Source organism: Didymosphaeria variabile, assembly GCF_027946475.1.
Source record: "Didymosphaeria variabile strain IMI 356815 chromosome Unknown scaffold_2, whole genome shotgun sequence".
NCBI lineage: Eukaryota > Fungi > Ascomycota > Dothideomycetes > Pleosporales > Didymosphaeriaceae > Didymosphaeria > Didymosphaeria variabile.
The window spans coordinates 4,765,953-4,790,494 of record NW_026611621.1 but is presented as its reverse complement, the minus strand read 5'-3'; the positions used below and the strand labels follow the sequence as shown (position 1 = coordinate 4,790,494).

Genomic DNA, 24,542 nt, shown 5'->3' with positions numbered 1-24,542 from the left:
GAGGGATTTCAAAGGCATACTGTTCGGGAGCTGTAGCTTCCGACCGTGTTTGTGGCTGCGTTAGGATTAGCGCAGCGCCACTTTGTTCCAGCGATCATCGTGTTTCGCGCAACTAGCGAATCACGACAGCGATCGAAAAGCTTGTTTGCTAAGCTTACCGCTAGCTCTGTTTGTCCACGATATTCTCCACGCATCGGGGACGGAATGACGGGCCTGGAGGTTCCTATCTAGGTTTAGGTGGGTCACTGCGACATGCAAGATCAATTGAAAATATGAATCTAGTGTGCGGCAGGAGTTGATCGACTATCAGTCATTTGCTCTTGTAACGTCTCTCAGCATTGTTGATCATGTCTTGAACAGACGACCTGGTCAGAAGTATCTCACAAGTCCGTATATGTGAGGTCGCAGAAAGGAACGAGCGGGTGAAATTGCCGGTTCTGCTGAAAGCAACAAAATTTTGGGCGATGTTTTGCAATGTGTTTTCCCTCCCGATAATGATTAGCTGGGCACTAAACGTAGCTGCATCCCTAAGCCGGCTGTCACTGCAGCCGTCAGGAGGAGCCACCATAGCGGCACATGACTTGTCCAGGCGCGGCTTACTCACTCCCAGATAAAGATGTCCGGCCCAGTCTACGCGACTAAGGCGGTCTGGTCCCTTAACGGCCTCCTTTTCCTCCGTGGACTCAAGCACCCAATGCCGCCGCTTTTCGCCCACAGCACCACCAAACTGGGCTCTGTCAAACATGGAGACTGGCCTCGCGCAGATGCTGCCCGAAAGCGGAGCCGCGTGAATGGAATACTATCAAGTTCGATCTAGATGCCACTCACCAAATCCGTGATGAGCACGGTCGTCGGCGATGACCTTGCTGTACATGATCAATGATGATTTCTGTTCAAGAGTGCGAGATACATAAAGCATAAGCCACCTGGGAATCCGAACTGAGGGACCACAAGTTCAGTAAGCCACTTTGGACAGCTTCTCTACGTGGGATGCGAAGATATTGGCATGAAAACCCAAAGCTGGTTTTGTAGCTTTCGGTTCAAGGACTCGTTTCGGCACTGGTGGTTGCCGTACGACACCGCCTTCTCTAGCTTCAACGAGCAGGCATCAAGCATCCGGTCAAAACGCACACCATTGAGTCGGTGAGGTGCCCACTGAGAAGTTAATAGGGCAGGGAACAATACCTGAAATCGTAACTCACCTGGTTTTCCAACCAACGCAGAGGTACGACAGTTACTCTGCAATTCACAGTACCAAAGAACAGCTACCACCAGTAGCCAAGCTTCCGAAAGGACAATGGCAGCGATGCTACGCCATGTTCTATCAAAATTAGCCTGAAGCTGCCGCTACGATATAAAGTTAAGGCACTGTGATTCTTCACCGCAATCTTTGGTGCTGCCGTGCTGTTCCTCGCCTCGAACACTGAGCCGAAGGAGCCTCAACTCGGCAATCTGCATTTACGAAAGTATAGCAAGATTTGCTTCTTTCATTGTACACTTATTGCGGCATATGCGTTTCTCATGAACGTTAAGTGACTGGTGTGCCCAGGTCGTGCCAAGGTTCAGCAAACCGAAGTGGGAGACGTAGTGTTTCACGGGTTTTAGCATTGGTCTTGTGGAAAGCGGCCCCCGTAGATTACTCGCCGAAATTCTTTCTAGGTATCGCAACCAATCTTCCCCTAGCTGGAATTAGTGATGTTTCGTGTGACGAAATCGAAAAAGATGTTCTCTTATCCAGCACCTTCCTCATTCTCTCTTGACTCCAGCCTCTCCTAGCCATCGATAGCGCCAAGTCTCCCCTATCCTCAAGCTTTCCTAGCGGCTTTATAACTTTTGGCTCCCCCACGGCGTCAAGTGACGAGCATAGCCTTTGTCCTTGTTGCACCACGCCATGAACTCGCTTGGTAGCCCGTGACCTTGCTGCTGTCACTTCCCACTCCTACCAAATCTTATCCCAATCAAAGCAATGACGTACTCCAGCGCCTTAACGCAGTCGTCAACGGTGCTGTCGTCCCCTCCTCCATGTCTGGGCCAAACTGAGTGAGACCCACGAACCCACCCCTGCGCCAAGCAATCTAATGAACTCGTCAGTCTTGTTTCGGGGATGGTCTCTCTTCCGCATGATAGAGCGTGCGAGAAACGAGGCGGCTTTCCTGCGGGGGCAAACTCAATAACGTCTCGAGTGGTTTTAGGTCCGACGTGACTGAGATCACACACGGTTCACAACTGAGCCATTTCACTGACGACTTCCATTCCGAGTCCGGTCAAACCACTGTCGTTAGCTTCTGTATAGCCTGCGCCTAGTAGTTCTGCGTGTTGCACGTCAATTGCATCTTGCGCACACCCAAGTCACGAACCACGCGAGAGTAGTCGAGCTGATCTTCAATGCCTGCCGTATTCTGCCGACTTAATAGCACAGCCATATTCCCAAGCTCTTTTGCTTTCCGTATGTCAGCGACGGTGTCTGCTTGCACGATAAGATCGAGTGCTCTTCGAACCATTTGTTTCACTGTACGACGTTGGTGATAGAGGCTCTGAAGCCTTCCCAGAGCCCGCACGTGCGGCTCACGCCATCATTGGCGCCGGCGCACCAGGCAGTGAGAATTTCTCGCGAAAAGTTACACATGTTGAGACTGTCCAAGTGCAGTGTTTTTGCATAGAGATCGTGGGCCTCGGATTCGATGACCATAGTGAAATCGGTGTCAGTGAATGCTCCAATGTACTTTCGACGAAGGTGAGTAAAATATGATAACAAAGTGTTAAGCTACAGGATGATAGTAATCTGATCGGAGGAGCGCGAACTGTATCAGGAATCCATGGTCCGACTCTCGGATCTTTGCCGACTTAGCGCCATGCTATCCAAGTACTACATTCTTACCTAGGTATCGTCAATTGTGTGCTACGATATGGGTAAGTGTCCCCGATCCTAGCCAAGAAGTTTGTATGATTCGATTGGGGCTTGACAGGTGTTTGCACGAGTAGCTAAAAACCATTGCAAGCCTGCGCGCATGGAAATAATATATCCACCACGGTATCAAAAGTTTCATACCTCAATTTACTTGGCATACATGCAATTACTTATGATATCCGACGCTCAATTGCTCCTCTATCTTCTAGTCCGTTGCCTCTCCCTTTTCAACTTCGACAGACCTCTTATGCGTAAGGTGTTAGATAAAGGTGTCCCTATGGTAGAAATAAGGGGTAAGAGGAATTACGTATAATAATAACTCAAATGATTCACTGTAATGAGTAGACGAAGCTTAAATATGTAGGAGAACTGTAACGATAGAAAGAGTAGGGAGACTAGGAATATTTATACAATGCGCGCTGACTTCTACTAAACGAGGCATAGAGGAGTCTAACGTTCGCCATACATAAGTTACTTTTTAGGCTTTTCGCTTACTCTTCTCGCGGTGTCCGAGTGCTATTTGATCCTGCAACTTATAGGCTACATGGTGATTAGTGAGTGGATAGTATTGCTTTCGGAAGATGATTCGACAAGAGCTTAACGTTGCGATGCTACTACGGAGCAATTGGTTCCGCGCCGGGTTTTCCGCAGGACATCTGTGGCAGTGTAGCATCATTCTGAAAGCCTGCATGAATTGCCGTTCAGGATAGGCCGATGACTCCCTGACCAGAAGCGCGATTCCTGGTTGTCACTTTCATGTGTTCGTCTGGTGTGTTCAATGTTTCAGCTACACTCCGGCACTCCTTTCACTCAACAATGCAAGGATAGTGATAATGCGGAAACCAATCTGATTCATTCAATCTAGCAAATAAATGATTTCGTCGCCTAAGCTAAACAAGCCAGATAGCTAGTCTCAGTGCCCTGTGTTACGCCGGTGTCGATTGAGCATGTCCAGTCTGCGATAGGCACAGCCGCATGTGCACTGGAATCGCGGTGGGTTGTGTTGGCTATCCATATGGCGTTGCGCGTCACGGCGGCGACTAAACGATATCATCTCGCACCCAGGGTGGGAGCAGTAGAAGCGACCTGCGATCCGCTTGGGAACCGTACCTGGAGCGGTATTGTCGTTCAGGCCAAGGACCTCGTCGTGAGCGGGAACCTCATCTTGAGCGGGATGGTCGGCTGAGCTGGGGACCTCAGCTTCAACGGTAGCGTTGTCGTGACTGGTGGTCCCTTCAATGGGATCGTAGGGAGGACCGGAAAGGTCTCGCTTCTCAAGATGATATGCAAGAGCATCAAGTCCGGACGTTCGGTAGGCGCAGCCTGGGTCATGGCAAAGCGGACAACCTCGAGAACGAAACTCTGGCGGCGCGGTCGCATTAGCGTAAAAAAAAAACTAACCGGATTCGGCGTCGTCGCCGGAATGCTCGATGAGGTAACGCGACATGTTGGATTTGCCAGATAAAAGCTTGTGACAGAAGTGAACGGAAGGGAGGGAAAAGTGCGATGCTTCTGGGTTTGCTACTACGGCGAGAAGTGGATTGGAAGCGTTGTGTTCGGGTGAAGGAAGAGTCGTCGTGCTGGACCACAAGAGTGAGCCTGAGGAGGGACATGGGCGCGCCGCACCTACTAAAAATTAACGTGGCATCAAATCTGCCTCACTTGGTATATAGCCTGGCTATGCATACGAGGAGATGCGCGGCGCTCCGCTGACACGGAGCGCCCGCCAACCAGGCGCGTCATACACATGCAGGTGAGCACGAGCCCTAGGCGTGGATCGACCACCAGCTGTGCCCATCATACGGCCCCCTCTTAGGACAATCCAGACTCATTCTTGCAACCTTTGTCCGAACTACTTTTATTAGGGCTACCTCTTAATCGAGTAGCTTCCACGCTTCCACAAGATGGGCCTTCCTCAGGAGCAACCACGACCCCCAAATCAATGCGATGTTTGCTTCAAACTATTCAAACGAAATCGCGATGTTCCCCGACACAAGCGCATCCATTTTCATCACAGCCCAAAATTCTCCTGCAAAGTACATGGTTGCCGTTCCCAGGGAGCTACTCGGAAGGATGATTTGCGGAAGCATATGCGAATAGTGCATCAAATGCAACGGCTTAAGGAAGGAACGCGAGATGATGTTCAGGTCGCTTTCGAGAAGTCATTAAAAGAGCAGGGAAATCCGGCAGATCACTTCGACATGTTATCGGCGGTGCGGTTAGGAAGCTGGCCCTTAGTTGACAGGATCTTTCGAAATGGAGCCGACATCACCGCGAAATCGGAGAATGGCTCATCAGTATTACACTTAGCTGCCGCACAAGGGCACGAAGAGATCGTTCGGCAGGTTTTGAAACTTCGGGTGCTTGAAGTCAACTTGAAGGATAACGCTGGACGGACATCGTTGTCATGGGCCGCGCAGAACGGGTACGACGCTATCGTGAAGCTCCTCTTGGAGCGTAACGCCGATGTCCAATCTGCGGACGAAGAAGAACGAACGCCGCTGTTATGGGCAGCGCGGAGCGGGCGCGAGAGTATCGTGCGGCTCCTCCTCGAACACGACGCCGACGCCCAGGTTACGGATAGGGCAGGACGAACGCCATTATGGTGGGCTACGCAAAATGGACATGAGCCCGTTGTGCGGCTTCTACTCAAGGGTAGCGCCGAGGCCCAGCAAATGTGGAGAGGGCGTTCGTTGGTGTCGTGGGCTGCAGAGAAGGGGTACGAGGCTATTGTACAGCTGCTCTTTGAGAATGGCGCCGAGGCCAGGGAGGAACACCATGGAAATATATGGCCACCGCTGATGTACGCCGTGAAGGGAGGGCACCTTGCCGTCGCACAGCTCCTTCTCCAGAATGGTGCCGACCCTAACGCGGAGGTACATAGCCACTCGATAACATACCGGGCTGCGGAGCGGGGCTACAAGGAAATCGTACAGCTTCTCGTTGAGTACAACACCAGCACGAAGATTAATTGGTTCGGACCGAGACCGATATTTGTCGCCGCGAGAAACGGACATACTACCACCGTAGAGTTTCTCCTCCGAAACGGTGCCAAGGTGGAACCGGGTCTACTAATGACTACCGTGTTAAGCGGGCAATGGGATGTAGTGAGGTTGCTTCTCAAGAACGGGGCTGATATTAATAAGCAAGACTCTATTACTGGGGAGAGGCCAATTATTGCCGCCGCCGACTGCGGATACCATGATGTTGTGCTGTTTCTCCTGGAGAACGGCGCTGATATTCACGCGAGAGATTATTGGGAACAGACGGCACTAACCCGGGCCGCAATATTTGGGCACCTGGGGACCGTGCAGTTGCTTCTTGAGAAGGGCGCTGACGTCCACGCGACTGAGAAGAATGGTCGCACAGCACTACACCTAGCCGCTAAGCGTGGGCACCAGGATGTGGTACAATTCCTCCTTGAGAAGGGCATAGACGCCCACGCGACTGATGAGTGGGGAAAGGCGGCCCTATCGCTGGCCACGGAGAACGGGCATGAGGGTGTAGCGAGGCTGCTGCGGTCAATGGTCTAATACCGCTCCTAGTTAGGGGATACATCGCTCTCTTCCGTGGCACAGCTTGTATCGTAAACTGTATACCATAGGTAGCTGCCAATAAATTTGTAGTTAGCCTCTAGCATGCCCTCGACATTTGTTACTGGCATAGAATATTGCACTGTCGAGTTGTTTGTTCCTTTATGGATGGGACGATCAACAATAATCGAGGGTGGCGGGAGGATAGATTTTGTTGGTTCGTGGAAGACTAGCTCCGATGTTAATTACCGGAATGGTAATAGCGCCCGCCCTGATTCGTGCAAGGATGCGACGACTGATTGGTCCAGATGTCCTACGATTGGCTCTAGAAAATCACGTGTTTGCGCGACTGCCTTTACCCAACTTAGATTATCTACACTAACGCAGTTCCATGAACTATGGAGACCTTCACAAATATAAAAAGCATAGCAGTCATCGGTGCTGGGCCTACTGGGTTGGCGGCGGTGAAGTATGTTTGCCTTGTACACAAGCGTAACACGCTGACCAAGTCCAGGTATCTCAAAGCCGAGAACGCATTCGATAGAATCGTGGTATTCGAGCAACGCCATGAAGTCGGCGGCGTGTGGAACTATACTGGCGACAGCTTCCAGCAACATCAGTCTGACCTCACCATTCCAAGGACAAAACTAGCCGAGTCGGTGGAACAACCGGTATTGATTCGCACCGCTACGGGTGCGGCAAATCATGTCTTCCCATCTCCCATATACGAGTCTCTTGAAACGAACATTCCGCACACCTTGATGAATTATAGCGACCAACCTTTCCCGACAGACTGTCCACTGTTTCCGCCTCATAGAGTTGTCAAGCAGTATCTTGAAGAATACGCGGACGATATAAGAGGTCACCTGAAACTCGAAACCCAAATTACACAAGTACGCCTTGTCCGTGATGATGGCGCTCGCAACACGAAATGGGCGATACGCTACTTCGACATGGCTTCAGGGACGAGCTGCGAAGAGAACTTCGATGCAGTTGTTTGTGCCAGCGGTCATTATTCAGATCCCTTCGTCCCAGAAATACCAGGAATTTCTGAGTTCAATGGGAAGTATCCGGGGGTGATATCGCACTCGAAATACTACCGAAATCCAGGGCCGTATGCAGACAAGGTGAGGCAAGCTTGTTATAAATGATATACAAAAACCTAGCTAAGCTTTGCCAGAAAGTTATTGTCGTGGGTAACTCAGCGTCAGGCTTAGATATATCGAGACAGATAAGCACCGTCGCTGCCCAAGTTATCGTTTCGGAGAAAAAGAAGCCAACAACGCTGCACAACGACTTGGAATCCATTGCATATCGTCCAGAGATCGCCGAATTCTTTGCCGACAGTAGAACCGTATGCTTCATCAACGGCGACACTGTGGCGAATATCGACAACATCATCTTCTGCACGGGCTACCAGTACTCTTTCCCTTTCCTGAAAGACTTAGATCCACCCGTAGCCACAACGGGGGAACGAACAAGGAACGTCTATCAACACATTTTCTATAACCTTGAACCCACGCTGGCGTTCCTGGCACTACCTCAGCGTATTGTTCCCTTTCCGGTCGCTGAAGCGCAGGCAGCGTACGTTGCCCGGGTGTTCTCTGGACGTTTGGTTTTACCGACGCTAGCAGAAATGAAAGCCTAGGAAGACAATGTTTTGCAAGCGAAGGGCAGCCATGGCTTCCACGATCTTGGATTTCCCGAGGATGTTGAGTACGTTAACGCGCTGTACAAGCTCAGCTTAAGTGCGAAGGCCTGTGCAGCTCGGGGATCAGGAAAACTACCGCCCTTGGGATGCAGAGAAGGGATGGACGAGACAACAGTTTCGGATGATAAAGCAAGCAGCTTTGGAGTTAGGTGAGAAGAGGCGTGATGTTCGCAGCCTGAAAGACCTTGGGTTTGACTTTGAGACATGGAAGGAAGAAGAGGGCTTGATACAAAAGCTAAGTCCATAGCCTATGGATGCAGCAAGCTTTTAAGAATAGTGACACGTAACTCGAAAGCATATATGCATCGAGATCACTGTACTCATGAACGAATTGCAGATCTACTCTAATTCAGCGTAGCGGCAAATACGTCATGTATGGAGTAGCTCTCACCATTGGCTGGGCTGCACTTCTGCCAACCTTTCTTTTCTATACTCTATTTTTCAGCCTTTTTGGATAATAGAAAATCTTCGAGGTCCGATTTTCCAAGAGTAGGCGCCGAATCCATTCCTTTTGTCGCAATTATTACCGCAAACGTATATGCTCCTCATGATCCTTGTTTACCCTACATTACTAGCACGCTAAGTCGCGATGAGGCAACGCCCCGATGCACCACCACTATACGAACGCCCAGCGACCAATAGCGCTCTAGCTTTGGAATCTCCCGACCGTGTGTCCAGATCTGTCTCTTTCTCCCTCAAACAAATGCCGGCATGTCCCAACGTGTTCTGTAGGAGATTGACTGGGGTAGCGATGCATGCCATGAGCAGCACGTGCGTGATCTGCCCCTGTTACACCTTCCCGAAATCGAAGGTGAACTTCCAAGGCACCTTAGAGTCCAGGGTAATGCGGTGGCTGTTCTCTTTCTGGCTCGGGGAACGTTGTATGAGGCAAGCGGCTGGTTGTCCTGCAGGGTACAATGTACAGAAGTGAAGTCTTTCGCGAAGAGGCTGAAACAAGCTGTTCTTATCGCGTTGCTGGCATCATCGGAAGTGGCAGATACCAAGGCCCTGGTCTACTTGTGACAGATCTATATGGGACTGCCCCGCACGTACCATAGCTTGTCGCATACTCTGCCTCCAAATATTGTTGTCCGTTGCCCTTGCGCAAGTCCCAGTGATGACTTCAAGGTTCCCGACCGCACAGGAACTCGCCTCATTCCCCGAACCCAACTATGTGGATCCTGTCACTCAGCAACCGCTAATAATTGGTGTTACGACTGCCATGAGTTTGCTAGTCATCGTGTTCCTTTCCTGTCGGTTCTACAGCAGGACAGTCCTAGTATATGCCGTTGGCTGGGATGATTGGATTATGCTGTGTGCAGGTGTAAGCCGATTTTCTTATTCAGTCTCCAGTCCTAGGTACCACGGTTCCAATGATTTGCAGATCGTCGCCATCGCGAATAATATCCTTATCACCGTATCAACGTCGTCCCGCTATCAAATGGGATATCATATATGGGATGTAAGGCTCGATCAAGTACTGGGAACATTGGATGCCGGCAAGGTATGCTCTCGCGCAACGTGTACAAATGCTTCGGTTTCGCTGCTAACCTGCGAAACGTTCGGAATGGCGGGTCAACTTCTATTCATCGTGAGCATAGGGCTGACAAAGATATCGATCCTAATGACCTATCTACGAATATTTCCATCGAAGACAAACAAGTGGTTTTGCTCCATCATGCTAGCGTATACTATCGCCTTCAGTATCGCTTGCTTCTTCCTTGTTTTATTCCAGTGCAGGCGAGTTATTAACGTATACGAAAATCTGCAATTTTCCATTTCTAACGCATCTAATAGACCTGTCCGCGTGTACTGGGAAACGTTCAAGTTCCTGCTCTCTGTGAAGCAGCGCTGTCGCAACGTCAAGGCTATTTACTTTATCTGGAGTGGACAGAACACCTTGAGCGACTTTCTGATTTTCCTTTGGCCGGTGAAGGACATCGCAGCGGTCCGGATATCGCGTCGTCAGCGTATCACACTCGCATCCATGTTCTCATGCGGACTTGTGTACGTTTCCATGAACCTGCGTTTGTAGATCCTTTGTCGATACGATGCTGACCAGTCACAGTGTATGCGTTGCGGGTAGCGCCCGGATCTACTATACCCGCCTTTACCTATACTCGTACGATGTTCTCTGGTGGGGTGCCACCGTCTTCGCCGTTATGTCTGTCGAGACCTGCATTGGAATAGTATGCGGATGTCTCCCTGGATGCAAGCCGCTTATGTCGCGTCTACTTCCACAAGTTTTTGGCATATCATCGAATCGAGACAACAATCGGCCTCGAGATCAAGGCAGGGTCAAGGAGATTACAGCCTCCGAAGGTAGCCGTACGGTGGACAGCACGAAGGCCTCGTTTCAGCTACAGAGTCTGAACTCAGGTGGCAGAGGTCTAGTGATCCTACCTAATCAGAGTGGATATGCCATGAATAGCCAAGAGAAACGCGATATGGGAGTCGTGAATCCAAAACGACCGGCGCCAGCGATGTTCAAAGCAGACAAGAGCATCGCTTGGAGAAATTCGCGTGATAATAACTTTGGCGGAGAAGACGAAGACTTCAACGAAAGCCAGGAGTTCATCGTTCTGCAGCGACAGTCAACAATTTCGATACGAAGTATGTAGTTTTCCCAAGCGGGGGAGCGACGAGGTTGCCGGAGTATCGATACACTATGTGAAATGAGTTATACGTTCTTTACACGCTTGTTGGGTCCGATCGGAGACCCATCGTAAACATCGAAGTCTGCATGAAAGAGCTGATTTTATTCGACATGGACGTTGCCCAGGACCTTCGAGCCACAACATCGCTCCACAAAGATATCTCCAACCTATCAACTATAGTATCCTGTTAATAACCCCCTGAACAACGAATTATGGTGACTTGGAAAGGAGGAAAATGTAAATTTACACTCTCCTTGACCATTCTACTAAGCAAGGTATTACGACTCGATCGTAAACTTTTGATATTAACTGATGCCTTGAGCCTCTCTTATAACTAAGAGCTTGAAGATGGGTGGGAAGGAGGTGGCTTTCGATAGCCTCGTATTGCTTTTCGCGTGGCTATCGTGAACCAATGGTATGGGAGTTGGTCCGCCACGTCGAAACTTGTGCGGGGAGATATCTGGTGCGAGTTAACGGGCATGCCTCTCAGTGATAGCGGGCAGGCCTGCAAGCTTATCGATGCTTTGCAAAAGTTCTTCCTCTACCATCCTATATCTTTTTGCTGTTCTGAGATTCGTGCCCTTATCTCGTAAGCATCATAACATTTAAAGTTAGCATGGCAATGACCAGCCGACATTTTGGATGTGTAGTTCCATATTACATGAGGTGGAATCTATGTACATGAGGAGGACTTTATTCTTCCTCCAGTATCGTTTGTAGATGTCATGTGACTTTCGGCTCGCGGTTCCATTCCGGTCTAGCGTGCCGCGCTAATTACGTTACGCATCGTGGCTGCCGCAATGGGCCGGGCCGCATCTCCCTTACCCCTTCTTCCCCACACTCAATCCTCCGATGTCAGCTCGAGTCTAGATTCCCTTCATGCCGACACCGAAGGTCCCCAAGAACCTTCGCCGTCGGGTTGTACAAGCGTGGGTGCCATCATGCTGAATTTCATTACTCTTCTGACTTTCGATACAGATGCGACACCTGTAAACGGCGCAAAGAGCGGTGTGATGGCCTTCAGCCATGCAAGCGATGTATTGTACGAGGGGTTCGTAACCGGTGCGCCTATTCCACGCCTGGTCAGCACGCAATCTCTTCCAATCCGATCACTTTGCGAACGCAAGGTTCCCTGGACAGCAACCGTCGAACTCAAGACTGGCCAATTTCCCGAGTGTGTACAACAACTTCACCGCAAGAAGCTAGTATTCTTGACACTGCTGCTGATCATGATCGATCATTGCCTGCGAAGGCCTTTCCATCTGACCAGCTTTATTTGAAACCAACGCTTTCATCTAAAGAACTACTAATACCAATTTCGAATGGAAGCGTCGTCTACCTTGGCGCGTCATCCAATATTTCCATATTACAGCGCGTTCGCAGTCTGGTTGCCGAAGCGCTCGGCCCATGTTCATTCGTTGACGAACCACTACAGCATTATATAGTGGAACCTACCAATGAATTTGCAGACTGGACCATGCTTCAAGCTTTCCCACCTAAGCCTGATTGTCTCGAGGCTTCTCATCTTGTTTCTTGGGCTATGCGGGCTACAAATGGAGCACTGGGGATATGCGAGGAAATCGAACTACAACAGAGCATACGGGACTGGCTTGGGTGCAGCGATCAGGACGACAGACCTTTGACAGGGGCTTTCAACAACCTCATCTTTGCCGTCGGTGCCTTGTCATGCCCAGACGATAAAGACGATATGGCGGCCGCTTACTTCGGACACGGCCAGTACTTGAGCATGATCGGCTCTACCGGCGAGCCAAGCATCCTGTCTATTGTCTGTTACATCTGGACGACATTCTACCTGATCACTTCACGCCAAGTTAATGCTGGCTATGCTTCGCTCAGTGCGGCTGTTCGTGATGCGCATGGTCTAGGAATACATCGTTCTGCAGTTTCGTACATCTTCACCGACGAACAAGCCATGCGGGAGCGAATATGGAAAGCTCTTCGCATGCTTGATCTTTTCTTGAGTATCTCTATCGGTCGGCCCATGACTACTGCCGAGACCCGTGATACCAAAGCTAGCTGCGGCTACTCATGTATCAACGATCTAGCCGCGATCATGGAGACCACGATCAAGACTATCTACAACAGCCCAGGGGAGATCTCCAAGCAATTTGTATACGACTCTATGGAGGAGCATCGGCTTTGGGTGGATCGCTTGGCAACCGAGCTGAATGCTACCGCAAGTGGTTCTCCACTCGACTCAAGACTAGCAGACGAAATCCGTCTCTTCGTTCCACTCCAAGAGTCATACCATTGGTCTGTTATGCTCCTTACATGGCCATTCCTTTTCGACAAGGTTTCCACCCAATTAGAAGACCGAGGAGATGAGGCATTAGGTCGCTCTTCTCGCACTGAGAACACGCCAAGCTCAGAATTCAGTGATATGCTGGTATCTGCATGTGTGAACTCGGCGGTGCGTTGTATCGACGTCACTCGGGATTCGCTGTCCCAGGCGGGTCAACCAAAGCGACTGCCATATGCTGTGAACTCCGTCTTCCATTCTGCACTCACTGTTGGGATTGCTGTCTTTGCCGATCTGGACCAAGTTTACCCGTTGAAAAGCAGTTTGCAAAAGGCTCAAGCCCTATTGCGAACGTTACAGCTTAACGACTGTTGGGCCCGGACCACTTTGCGAGCAACAGAACGTCTCCAAGCTGCCGGAGAGAGCTATATCGACCGCCGCACTCACCGAAGAATGGAATTTCAACAAAGAATGATTGGAAGAATGTTCGGACAACTGCACGATCTCCAACCGCTTGCGCACAAGAAAGATCTCGTAATTAGCTCCGACGATACAGATACTTCGCCATCGAACAACACGTTGTGTGGAGCTTTCAGCTCGCGAGATAGACAAATCCCACTTGAAAAATTGTCCAATTGGGATCCAGGCTCCTTCGACGTAACGCATTCCGCAGGATCCTTCACTGCACCCGTCCCGCATGGCTGCGGCTTCGATCTGTTAGATGCATTCCTACTCTGAAGCGAGGAAACGGTTCTGCCCCGCCACGTGCCTGTCACTAGGTGGATGTTCAGTGGTTGGTTGGAGCACATTGGCCATCAGGTTGAAGAGCAATATGGCCTGCAGGTCGCCACTATAATGTGTTTCCCCGCACTGAGTCTGTCTGCTCATGCTACTCGGAAGCTCAACTTTCCGGCCGTTATGATGGAGGTTCGGATGTATCCTTGCAGTTCCGGGCTCCGGCTTGTACGGGGAGGAAACACTAGCGCTCGGATGCCAGTTCGGATCGGATCGCGGACTAGGACAATGATCGACAACTCATGTGGGTCATAAACAACACTGAACGGGTACAAATGTGCAGTAACACCAAAGGTCTTCTGTGATGCTCTACGAATCTCACAATGACTTCGACAGTGGAACATATTCTAACTCACAAATATGCCTACGGCATTCTCGCAGTCTGCACCCTGCTCGTAATCAAATCCTTTGTTCAGTCATTACTATCGCCTCTGCGGAATGTACCCGGCCCACTTCTAGCACGATTCACACGATTATGGGAGGTGTTCGCTGTCAGACGATATGACTTCGCCACCTACAACATTGCGCTTCATCAAAAGTACGGTATGCATCAGGGTCGCAACCTTTTCTGATCAAACCATCTGCATCCACACTTACATTCATCCAGGACCAATTGTAAGAATCGCTCCCAACAGGTACAGCATCAACGATCCGGATGAGATCAAGACGATCCTAGGTCATTCACCATCCATGGCCAAATCGAAGTACTACTACCCATTTGGTAGACATGACCAGACCAACCTTTTCTCCGTATCTGACAAAGCCGTCCACTCGAACTTAAAACGACCAATCTCGCAACTCTATTCCAATACACACCTTTTATCATACGAAGCTCAGGTGGACAAGTGTAACGTGGTATTGCTGAAAAGTTTGAAAGAGTTTGCCCGGGAGGGACAGGCGGTCGACTTTCGCGAATGGGCCCAGTACTATGCTTTCGATGTGATTGGGGAGATCAGCGTAAGCGCATTGCACTGGCTGCTAAGTGGTTATGAGTCCCTTGCTGATGGCTTGTTCGGGATCGTTAGGTTGGTTCCTCTTTCGGATTAATGGAAAACAACGGCGATTCCAGCGGTATCATCAAAGGTATCGACGATTCCACGGCTTACGGAGCTTATTGTGCACTTGTACCGGATGTGCACTACCCAATGCAAGAGATCAGAAAATTCCTTCGCCTTCACAATCCAACTCGCGCCATTATAGACTTCACTTGGCCACATATACTGGATCGCGCCAAGGGCAAGACATCACCTCCTAAGTCAGACAGCGAAGACTTCCTCACGAAGTTGTTGCGTCTTGAACACGAGGGAAAGGCCAAGCGGGTCGACACCTTCAACGCTCTAGGGCAGAACATCGCTGCCGGCTCCGACACCACGGCCATCTCGATCGCTAGCGTGATCGGGCACCTGGCTATGAATCCAGATAAGATGGCCAGTTTACGACACGAACTGGAAAGTGCAACGCAGAGAGGGGAGCTCTCCAATCCAGCGCTGTACCAGGAAGCACAGAAGCTACCCTACCTCCAGGCTGTCATTCAAGAGGGTCTGAGAATCCATCCTGCGGTCGGCTGCCCGCTAGTACGTGTCGTTCCTGCAGGCGGCGCACACATTGCAGGCCGATATTTTCCCGCTGGCGTAGGTCAAACAATCTTTCCAGTAACGACGTACAGGAGCTGACATGAACCAGACTGAGGTCGGAATCAACGCTTGGGTCATCCACAGGAACAAGGACATCTTCGGCCCGGACGCCGATAAATTCGTCCCTGAGCGCTGGCTGACGAACGATCCTGGCGAGCGCGCAAGGCTGGAAAGGAACTTCCTTGCTGTAAGTGCCTTCTTCTCCAATCATTCGCAATGACCGCGGTGTAGCTAATGTCACGTTCGCAGTTCGGCACTGGCCCGCGCACTTGCATTGGGAAGAACATCAGTCTGCTCGAACTGTCGAAAGTCATTCCCCAGCTGGTGCGGCAATTTGACTTCGAGATCGTTCCTGATGCGGAGAACGGAGGAAAGATGTACGATTACAAGACGTTGTGGTTTGTGAAGCAGAAGTTCAAGTGCTTTGTGCGCGAGCGGACTGTTTGAATGGGCTTGCAAGGCAAGTTGAGGTACGACTTTGGATTATGGAAAGGTGCGCAACATTGCTCTGAAGCTTAGTCCGTAGATCATTGCAACCCTCTCATTCCCCATACATCTGTGCCGGCTACAAACAGAGGGTGAAATACTCCGTGTGCGCTGGCGTAAGCCAACACCCCGCTATCGTGGATACCATGCCACAATGTATATTCAAAGGCTTATAAAAGACCTCAGCACAAACCTTCTCTACACAAAGTCCATTTCTAGTTTTACACCAGGTCTCTAGCTGGCTATGTCTAGGCTCAAACCCAATCCTAAACATGCCGAGATGTCTAAATTGTATTTGGGTCACCATCCCTTAACTCCCGCGCCCTCCGCCCAGTTCCCCGCTACTCCACCTAACTCCCGCCCTCACCCCGTTTCCACTCCCCTTCAACCTCTCAACCATCAACCTCACAAACCCCACCTCCGTAACATCAGGCACCTTCCCCACCGTCGCACTCTTCCTCCCTGTTTCCTTAGTCTCATACACCAACGCTCCCTTCGCCTTACTCGCGCCACGCCCGTATTTACTCTCAAACCACCCCAGCAGCTTAATAGGCGGATTCCTCTCCGGATCGCTGTCCGACGCCCGCAACTTCTCCATCCACCGCTCAGTCGGAAGCGTTTCGAACGCGAGCCCCGCGGCGGACAGCGCGGGCAGCATGTCGCGCGTCCAGTGGAAGCGCGTGGGGTTGAGCACGTGGTATACGAGGTCCGGTCTCGTCTCGCGTGCCGGTTCTGAATTTGAAACCACAGAAAGGGGTGATACATCGCACAAGTCGAGGATGATACCCGCAGCGTAATCAACCGGCAACCAGCTCATCTCCTCATCTAGCGCTGGCAACGCACCCACCGTCTGCGCAGTCTGTATCATAAGCGGTATGCCCTCCGTCGTGTTCCACGCGCCGACGGAAGTGTCGCCTATTAATTGGCCTATTCGAAGGACCCTGGCATGAGCACCATGTTTGGCTGCGGCCAGGACGATAGACTCCGCGACGTACTTTGAGCGCGCGTACCCCGTTTTCTGCACGTGCGCGATGGATGGAACTGCACGCTCGGGTACGATGCCAGGGCGCGGCGTTCCTCCTGCAGATGACACGGAAGAGCAGTAGTAGAACCGCGCTGGCGAGCCGTGGGTCGTCGACTGGCACAGGTTAATGAAGTTCTGCACTGCGGCGATGTGTTCGTTTTCGAAACTCGAGACGGATATGTTGAAGTTTACGGCCCAGGCGCTGTGGATGACGAGGGTGAGTTTTGAACGGAGGTCTTGTAATCTTTTTGGGGGGAGGCCGAAGTCGGGTTTACTGAGGTCGGAGGGAAGGGCGGTGATTTTCTGGAGTTGGGACTGGGAGAGGGAGAGGCCGCGGGAGGAGAGGCTGTGGAGTGTGCGTTGTAGGGCTGTGAGGTCGGAGGGGGCGCGGACGAGGGTCCATATTGAGGAGATGTGAGGGTGTTGGAGGAGTTGTGCGAGGAGGTGGGCGCCTAGACCGCCTGTGACGCCTGTCAATAACTAGGGAAGGTTAGCATTTCGAAATCTATACGGCATGGTAGAACATACGACGACGTGCTTTTCCGGGCTGGGCCAAGTAAACGTGTCGAAAGACGAGTACTTGTCAATCAAATCCCTCATAACCTGTTCTTGATCCTGCACATCCTCCTGCGTCCCATTACGCAGCCCATCTAGGTACCGCGCAAGCGACGCAACATTGCCCGTCTCATACAGCACATTCTGCCCGACTTGGGCCTGCCTCCCCCCAAGATCAATCTCCTTCTTGATCAAGCTCCACATCTTCAGGCACTGCAAGCTATCAATGCCGAAGGCGAAGAAATCCGTCTCTGGGGATTCCAGCGCCACGTCGAGCTGTTCGCGGAACCGGCGCAGGAGGTACGCTTCCAGCTCCTGGAGTGGCAGCGCAATCGACCCACCAGTGTTATTCTCAAACCTCTCATACGCGTCGTAAATCTGCTGCTTGAACTGCTCGTACACCTGCGCGCGAATGAACGTGCTCTTGTCCGTAGTGGCGTACTTCGTGCCCGCCGGCAGAACGACCACCAGCTCCTGCGGTATCCGGGAGAAGCTTTCTGCGCGGGCGTTCGCGTCCTCGACGCTCGGCCAGATGTGCTGTAGAAACTCGTCGTCGGACATGTGCGAGGCGGCATCCGCTTTAATAATAAGGATGCCGGGGATGACTTTTCCGTCGCCGAAGACGATGGCTTCTTGCACGAGACCTTCCTGGCGGATGCGTCCTTCGATGGGTATGGGAAGGACCTTCTCACCGTTTACCAACGTCAACCTGTCGTCTAGTCTCGAGACGTATTTCCAGAAGTCAGGGTTCGAGGGATGTTGCATGAAGAGGTCTCGTGTGCGGAAGGCATTCGGCGGGTCATCGGAGTTGACGGTGCTCTTTGATTTCAAGCCGTCGAGGGCGACGCACTCGAAGATTCCGGGGGCGATTTCATCCATGAGGAGGAATTGTTTTACCTGCGGGAGGATGCGGAGGTAGTTCCAGGCGTTGTCGCCTTTGGGCCGCACGGATGTCATTACTCGGCCTGTCTCCGTCCTGTTTTGCGTCAGCGACATGGACGTTCAGCATAATCTGAGGGTACGAAATACTTACGCGCCATAGTTCGCACAAACATTAACCCCATGCTTCACCAGCTTATCGCCAAGATCATCTGGACATGCGCTCCCACCGTACATGATGAGATCGATATCCGCTAAGCACCGAATCCCCTCGTCTGAATCCGCCAGCAGCTTCAGAACATACGGCACGCAGAAAAGAAGGTCTGGCTTGACGTGGCCAAGCGTAGCCAGCAGATTCTGCTTCGTCAACGGGTAATTGTAATTAACATAGTACATAGGCTTTCCAGAGTATATCGAACGGAACGTCTCGTAGAAGCCGAAGCTGTGGAAAAGTGGCTGCGTCATTAGTGCTTTTCGGTCCAGGTTCGTCCCGAAAGCAGCAATACAGCTCCGATGCGTGAGATAGATGGGCTTTGGCAGGCCTGTCGAGCCTGACGAGTGTATTATGACTGCTCGTTTAGGGTTCTCTCTGTGTGGGTCGTATTTGCGTTGGAAAACGGGTGCTTCTACTCCGTAGTAGTCTTCGTGCTTCAGCATCTCGATCACTTTGAGATCCTGTAGCGTTTGCACTTCTGCTAGTACATCGTAGAAATGTGAAGTCGTCAAGATGGTACTGCAGTCTGCAGCTTGAAGTAAAGATTGTAATGCCGGGCTTGCGAGTCGTGTGGATAACAAGAGAGCTGCGTAACCCAACCTGTTCAAGCCTAGAAGGGTGATAATAAAAGCCAATGATGAATGCGCCATGATGCCGACCGAAGGGGCTTGCTCGAGGTCTGGATCCTACATGGTCGATTAGTTTTACGTTCAATATCTGTGGGGTCTTCCACCAACCGCTGGCTGCAGCCCTCTTTGCTGCAATGCTTCGACTGCCGCATCCACGTATCTGTCGATGGCTTCTGCTGAGTGCTCCTCATGGTCTGTCAAGCCTTCTCTCGGGTAGCACAGCAGCGGCGATCCTCGCAGCTCTGCAGCGCGCCGCTTGATCAACTCATCGATGGTGAAGATGTCGTCATTGCTTCCACCCGCGATGAGCGGCTTGTCTTCTGCGGTCTTCATTGCTTCAGAGATAACTGTAGTACTCGACATCCCTCAAATGTGCACGCGATATATATGTAAAACAATGCATGTACCATTCGAAAAGAGTGAAAGAGGTAACCCCACGCCTCGGATGCCGGATTAGGTCAAAGTAGGCTTATCCGTTGGTGCACCGGATTTCTTATCCGACGCGTTCTAACACTGCCCGGATTAGTTTCCGCAAGTCGGGGAGGCGGGGCGGATTCTCCCGCTGCGCCGTTAATTCACCCACCAACGACCCTTCGCAACCGCAGAAGATCACAGACCCACAGTCTGATACCGCCGTATACCTGCCAATCGTGATCTGTAGCTTTTCCTTGAAACGTCCGCCAACATATTGCCAAGTAACGTTATACCACAAGCGACCTTCCCCACGGGCACGCGGGACCCTACCCCGCATGCACGAATCATGCAACGAATCCTGGAGCTCACCCTCGAGCTCAACAAGCTGTGCGTTGCGCACAGGAAAGCAAAACGCGAAATGCACATATAAACGTCGTGAAAATGCTACATAACCTCTTGCCCTCCGTTCGGTATGAGCGGCATCCGGCTCAGACATCATCGATTCTGACCGCTTCTCGTCATGGCCTCCACGACTCCTACCCCTGCCCACCAGCACGAGCTCAAGCCCTCAGTCTCAGTCGAGCACATCGACGAGCTGCACAAACCCAAACCCCACGATGTCGCTGAGATCGACAAGTTCGGCGCGGCCGCGAAGACGGATCCCGAGGAAATCGCTCTTGTCAAGAAGCTGGATTTGTACATGATGCCGATACTCTGGCTGATGTACTTTATGAACTTCCTCGACCGCAACGCTATCGTCAACGGCAAGATAAACGGCATGCACAAAGATTTGCACTTGGTCGGCACGCAATACAACACCTGCGTGTCCATCTTCTTCGTTGGCTACCTCGTCGGCCAAGTACCCTCCAACATGCTACTCACGAGGGTCAAGCCGAGCCACTACATGGCGGGCTGGACGATGGCGTGGGCGATAGTGAGCACGCTTATGGTGCTGGTGAAGAATTACCATGGGATGTTGGCATGCAGGTGCGTTTCTGGGAGAAGTAAGGCGGGGCCATGGAACTGATTGAGAGGATAGACTCGTACTGGGTATGACAGAAGCGCCCTTCTACCCCGGCGCCCTGTTCATGATTTCGTCATTCTACACGCGCAAAGAGACCGCTACCCGCCTCTCCGTCTTCTACACCGGCAACCTCCTCGCGAGTTCCTTCTCCGGGCTCATCGCAGCTGGCATCTTCGCTAGACTGGATGGTGCACACGGGCTTGAGGGGTGGAGATGGTTGTTCCTCATTCAAGGCGTTGTCACAGGTAAATTCCCCCGGCCCCCGGGTTCCGTGATCTCAGTGCAGTACTAACGATGAGAAGTCTTCGTCGCCGCAGCCGCCTTCTTTCTGCTCCCCAACGCGCCCCTGCAAACCCGTTGGCTCACCCAGCCCGAGCGGGAACTCGCACACGCCCGCATCGCTCTGGATACCACCGAGCTCAAGGGCAAAGTCGACGTGTGGAAGGGCCTACGCGAAGCGTGCTCCGACTACCGCACATGGATCTTTGCACTGATGCAAAATCTCCACCTATCCGCCAATGGGTTCAAAAATTTCCTGCCGACGGTGGTGCAAACGTTAGGATTTAACACGACAATTACACTGGTGCTGACGTGTCCGCCGTACTTGATCTCAGCGTTCGTAAGTGTGGCCGTGTCCTGGTCGTCTGGAAGATTCAACGAACGCACGTGGCATATCACGCTATCCAAGACTGTTGCGATTGTGGGCTTTATAGTCGGGACTGCAACGCTGAACATTGGTGCGAGATACTTCGCCATGGTTTTGTTTGTTGGCGCGACTTACGGTGTGAATAACATCGTGTTGGCCTGGACTGCAGGTGTGCTGGGCCAGACCCCAGAGAAGAAAGCTGTTTCGCTGGCCATTGTCAACACGCTAGGCAATCTATCGTTCGTGTACACGCCATATCTATGGCCGGATACCGATGCGCCGCGATTTGGCAAGGCAATGTATGCGAGTGTTGGGTTTTCGGCAGGCGTAGTCTTGTGTGCTTGGGTTATGAGACTGGTTCTGCAGAGGAACAACAGGAAGATCCGCGCGTCGAACGATGAGGCGATCAACTTCTATGTGTACTGAGGAGATGGTATGCCTACGGGGAGGAAGCGCTCTTTAAGGTACATCCGGCAGATGACGGGACTGAAGTGGGCTTGGATGGCGGTGTCAACCAGAGAAACAAATCAGTTAGAGTACTTTCAGCTCTCGTATCGCTCGCATTCACGATCTTGGCTTTCACTGGCCGATTGGTATCCGCCCTCAGTATGCTTCGTGATTGGTCAGAGAGTGAACTAAGACGCCCCCAGAAACACTAGCATCGAGGTCGAGGCTAGGAAGCGAATACGAGTGACAGTTGCACAGCATATGCCCTTCTTCGCTCGCCTTCTCAAGTATTCTCGTTAGAATATGGCAACGATGTGGGCGCTCGTCGCTTTGTGGTTGGTGTCTGCAGCCGGTCAAGCATCGTCTGAATATGCAACTGCCACTGCAACAACTAAGCACTGGACTCCTAGAAAACCATTTGCCGGGTCGGCTGCATTCCCACAGGCACCTCTGCTTGATCTGGCGTCCGGGTCACTAGCAGGAACCCTCTTTGAGAGACAAAACGGTGAGCGCGAAAGAAGAGTCCGGAAACTTGACTTGATTGACTTTCAATGTAGGTGCGCAGTGCTCTTCGACGTCTGGCGCAGGCTATAGCTGCCCTGGCAATGCAACATGCGTAGGTATCGTGATGGTTCTCTGCAGTTGTGGCTGATATAACAAGTGTTCGAGCCTGGCTTCACCTGGATGCTGCTACGAAGGTCAACAGGTATGTCGAGGTACCCCAGGATGGTGTGAAGGGTACAGAACCAATAGCTACAGTGCTACTTGAACAATGGCGTACAAGCATGTTGCCCTGTCAACGAAGGCTACATCATGTGCGGAAGCACGACGTGCGTCTGTAAGCCTTCCGTTGCTTCCATTCAGGTGTAAAAGGCGGCTGACGGCAACTCAGGGGGATTCTGCTGCGAGCAGCCTGGGAAGGCATGTGCGGGACTCAGCCAGTGCTGCAAGAATGGTGGTTGTTGCGACTTGTACGCTGAGGAATGCTGCGGTGACATCTGTTGCACGAAACCGAGCACGTGTTGTGGCTCGGTGTGCTGCAAGTCTGGCTACATCTGTGAGGCAGACAGTCGCTGCGTAGCCAGTGCCACTTCACAGGCCGCGACGACGGTGAGAGAAACAGTCGTAGCTTCAGGCACGGCTGTTCCGTTAGATTCCTCGTGGCAAGGTCTTGTAGGCATAGTTGGCGTATTTCTGCTGGGCTTGATTGATTAGACCAGGATTAGTCGTGACGGAGAGTTCCTCTGGTGATGTTGTGAGCTGGGCCGCTGGGAGTTTCTGACATCGGCATTCACGAACCCCTGTTGTTTTTAGCGCCACTCTTGCTCCTTGCGAGGTCTCAATGTTCAGGGACAATTAAAATTCTTTCACCAACTAGTCTCGCCGGGCTGTCTGCGTCAAACAGTGAAGACGAAGCAGACATGAATGTTTGCAAGACCCTCGAGAGTACGTCATGAGGTTGTACCAAACGCTACAGGTGTGCGGAGAACAGCAAACTCGATATGCAATGTATTCGCATCCCGTCTGCATCCTGCCCAGGTGTGTCGGTAGTCACGGGTTCGTGCGCCCCAAGATATGCCGACAAGTAGGCGGATAGAGAGAGTTTCACAGAAAGGTTCCATCAATAACTGCCGATGGTACAACCTAAAAGCTCCGGCTTGGTTTCATGATTGTACTAGCCAGTCGATGCTGCGATTTTACCACGACAAGGAGCCTAGCGGCTATATACCCGGCTGTGTACCGAAGACGGATGCCCGAGCAACCAGAGGTGCTTCGACAGAGTGAGGCTCAAAGGGTCTCTTTAGGTACACCATGGTGAGTAGACTTGTGTACGCATCGCGGATCCAGTTCGCAGGGTATGATTTGCGTAAGCTCGCCGCTTCGTGAAAACATACACAGGGTTAACCATACACATCGGGCATCCTTTCGAGGAAGCCCGAGCGTTGCATTAGTGACGTGCAGGTCGTGTGGATCTCGTTGCGCCGTTTCGCCGCCATCGGACTCCGGAGGCCTTAGACTAGCTCTATCCGATAATCACCGACCTCGAAGCAGCAAGACAGCGACAACCGTCATACATAGAAGGATTTCAAAGGAACGGACCGTTGACCGCGTGGGAACAAAGTGACGCGATTCTTATGCGCCTTCCTATTGACGCAATATCGGAGAACAAATGACACAGGGTCAGAATCCTGAGGTGAGGTGTTCATGCTAGCTCTTTCTGGATGCAGGGGATGGCAGCGATGGCAGACAACATGTTGACCGGTCTGCGCTCGACACGTTGACATTTTTACTGCGGCGACGATATAAACAAGACTACAAGTCAGTTCATTGTTCGAGAAAGCGAAGGCTAGCTTGGTGGGACGGCGATGTGGAGACAGCACATGGTGCGGCGGTAGCTTCTGTTTCGAGGTGATGGCCCCGTACGCTCTGGGAAGCGTGATTTGCAGGCTGCATTGGAGTTTCCGCGGGCGTACTAGATTGAGTATCTTTTGGTAGTGTCCGGTTGCCGCGACTTAAGCACGCGCGAACGGGTGGAGGCAATCCTTGCGCATCGTGTGGAGATCAGGCTGGAGAGTGTTCTTCGGCATAATTTTGGCGTGCCACTTTGCGCGTGCTTCGCAGGAGTGGCGCGTATGGAATAGAGAGCGTGTGAGAGATTATGTTGTGCAAGTGTTCGTGGCCCGTGGGGGCAGGAGCCTTGCAATGTTGAGCCGCACTAACCACAG

General features: G+C 51.7%; 7 protein-coding genes across 7 annotated transcripts; 5 read left to right on the top strand and 2 right to left on the bottom strand.

Annotated features, from left to right (window-relative positions):
- Positions 1-2,300: 2,300 nt before the first annotated feature.
- On the bottom strand, positions 2,301-2,574 carry N0V89_003289 (uncharacterized protein; the record flags this gene model as incomplete). Its single annotated transcript, XM_056212091.1, has 2 exons — positions 2,301-2,490; positions 2,570-2,574. The coding sequence occupies 2 exons, from the start codon at positions 2,572-2,574 to the stop codon at positions 2,301-2,303; spliced, it is 195 nt and encodes a 64-aa protein (XP_056075564.1).
- A 2,442-nt stretch (positions 2,575-5,016) lies between these two features.
- On the top strand, positions 5,017-6,441 carry RIPK4 (Receptor-interacting serine/threonine-protein kinase 4; the record flags this gene model as incomplete). The annotated part of the gene is made up of 1 exon (XM_056212090.1): positions 5,017-6,441. The coding sequence occupies one exon, from the start codon at positions 5,017-5,019 to the stop codon at positions 6,439-6,441; it is 1,425 nt and encodes a 474-aa protein (XP_056075563.1).
- A 398-nt stretch (positions 6,442-6,839) lies between these two features.
- FMO1_1 (monooxygenase) lies at positions 6,840-8,089 on the top strand (the record flags this gene model as incomplete). Its single annotated transcript, XM_056212089.1, has 3 exons — positions 6,840-6,910; positions 6,956-7,568; positions 7,622-8,089. The coding sequence occupies 3 exons, from the start codon at positions 6,840-6,842 to the stop codon at positions 8,087-8,089; spliced, it is 1,152 nt and encodes a 383-aa protein (XP_056075562.1).
- A 1,741-nt stretch (positions 8,090-9,830) lies between these two features.
- N0V89_003286 (uncharacterized protein) lies at positions 9,831-10,773 on the top strand (the record flags this gene model as incomplete). Its single annotated transcript, XM_056212088.1, has 3 exons — positions 9,831-9,838; positions 9,950-10,159; positions 10,221-10,773. 3 exons carry the CDS (start codon positions 9,831-9,833, stop codon positions 10,771-10,773), a joined length of 771 nt encoding a protein of 256 aa, XP_056075561.1.
- A 977-nt stretch (positions 10,774-11,750) lies between these two features.
- Positions 11,751-15,945, top strand: N0V89_003285 (uncharacterized protein; the record flags this gene model as incomplete). The annotated part of the gene is made up of 7 exons (XM_056212087.1): positions 11,751-11,983; positions 12,193-13,652; positions 14,201-14,407; positions 14,472-14,821; positions 14,890-15,495; positions 15,548-15,685; positions 15,748-15,945. The coding sequence occupies 7 exons, from the start codon at positions 11,751-11,753 to the stop codon at positions 15,943-15,945; spliced, it is 3,192 nt and encodes a 1,063-aa protein (XP_056075560.1).
- Positions 15,946-16,294: 349 nt separating this feature from the next.
- On the bottom strand, positions 16,295-19,618 carry N0V89_003284 (uncharacterized protein; the record flags this gene model as incomplete). The annotated part of the gene is made up of 4 exons (XM_056212086.1): positions 16,295-17,488; positions 17,537-18,539; positions 18,597-19,342; positions 19,394-19,618. The coding sequence occupies 4 exons, from the start codon at positions 19,616-19,618 to the stop codon at positions 16,295-16,297; spliced, it is 3,168 nt and encodes a 1,055-aa protein (XP_056075559.1).
- Positions 19,619-20,219: 601 nt separating this feature from the next.
- On the top strand, positions 20,220-21,795 carry N0V89_003283 (uncharacterized protein; the record flags this gene model as incomplete). The annotated part of the gene is made up of 3 exons (XM_056212085.1): positions 20,220-20,686; positions 20,739-20,968; positions 21,026-21,795. 3 exons carry the CDS (start codon positions 20,220-20,222, stop codon positions 21,793-21,795), a joined length of 1,467 nt encoding a protein of 488 aa, XP_056075558.1.
- Positions 21,796-24,542: the final 2,747 nt, after the last annotated feature.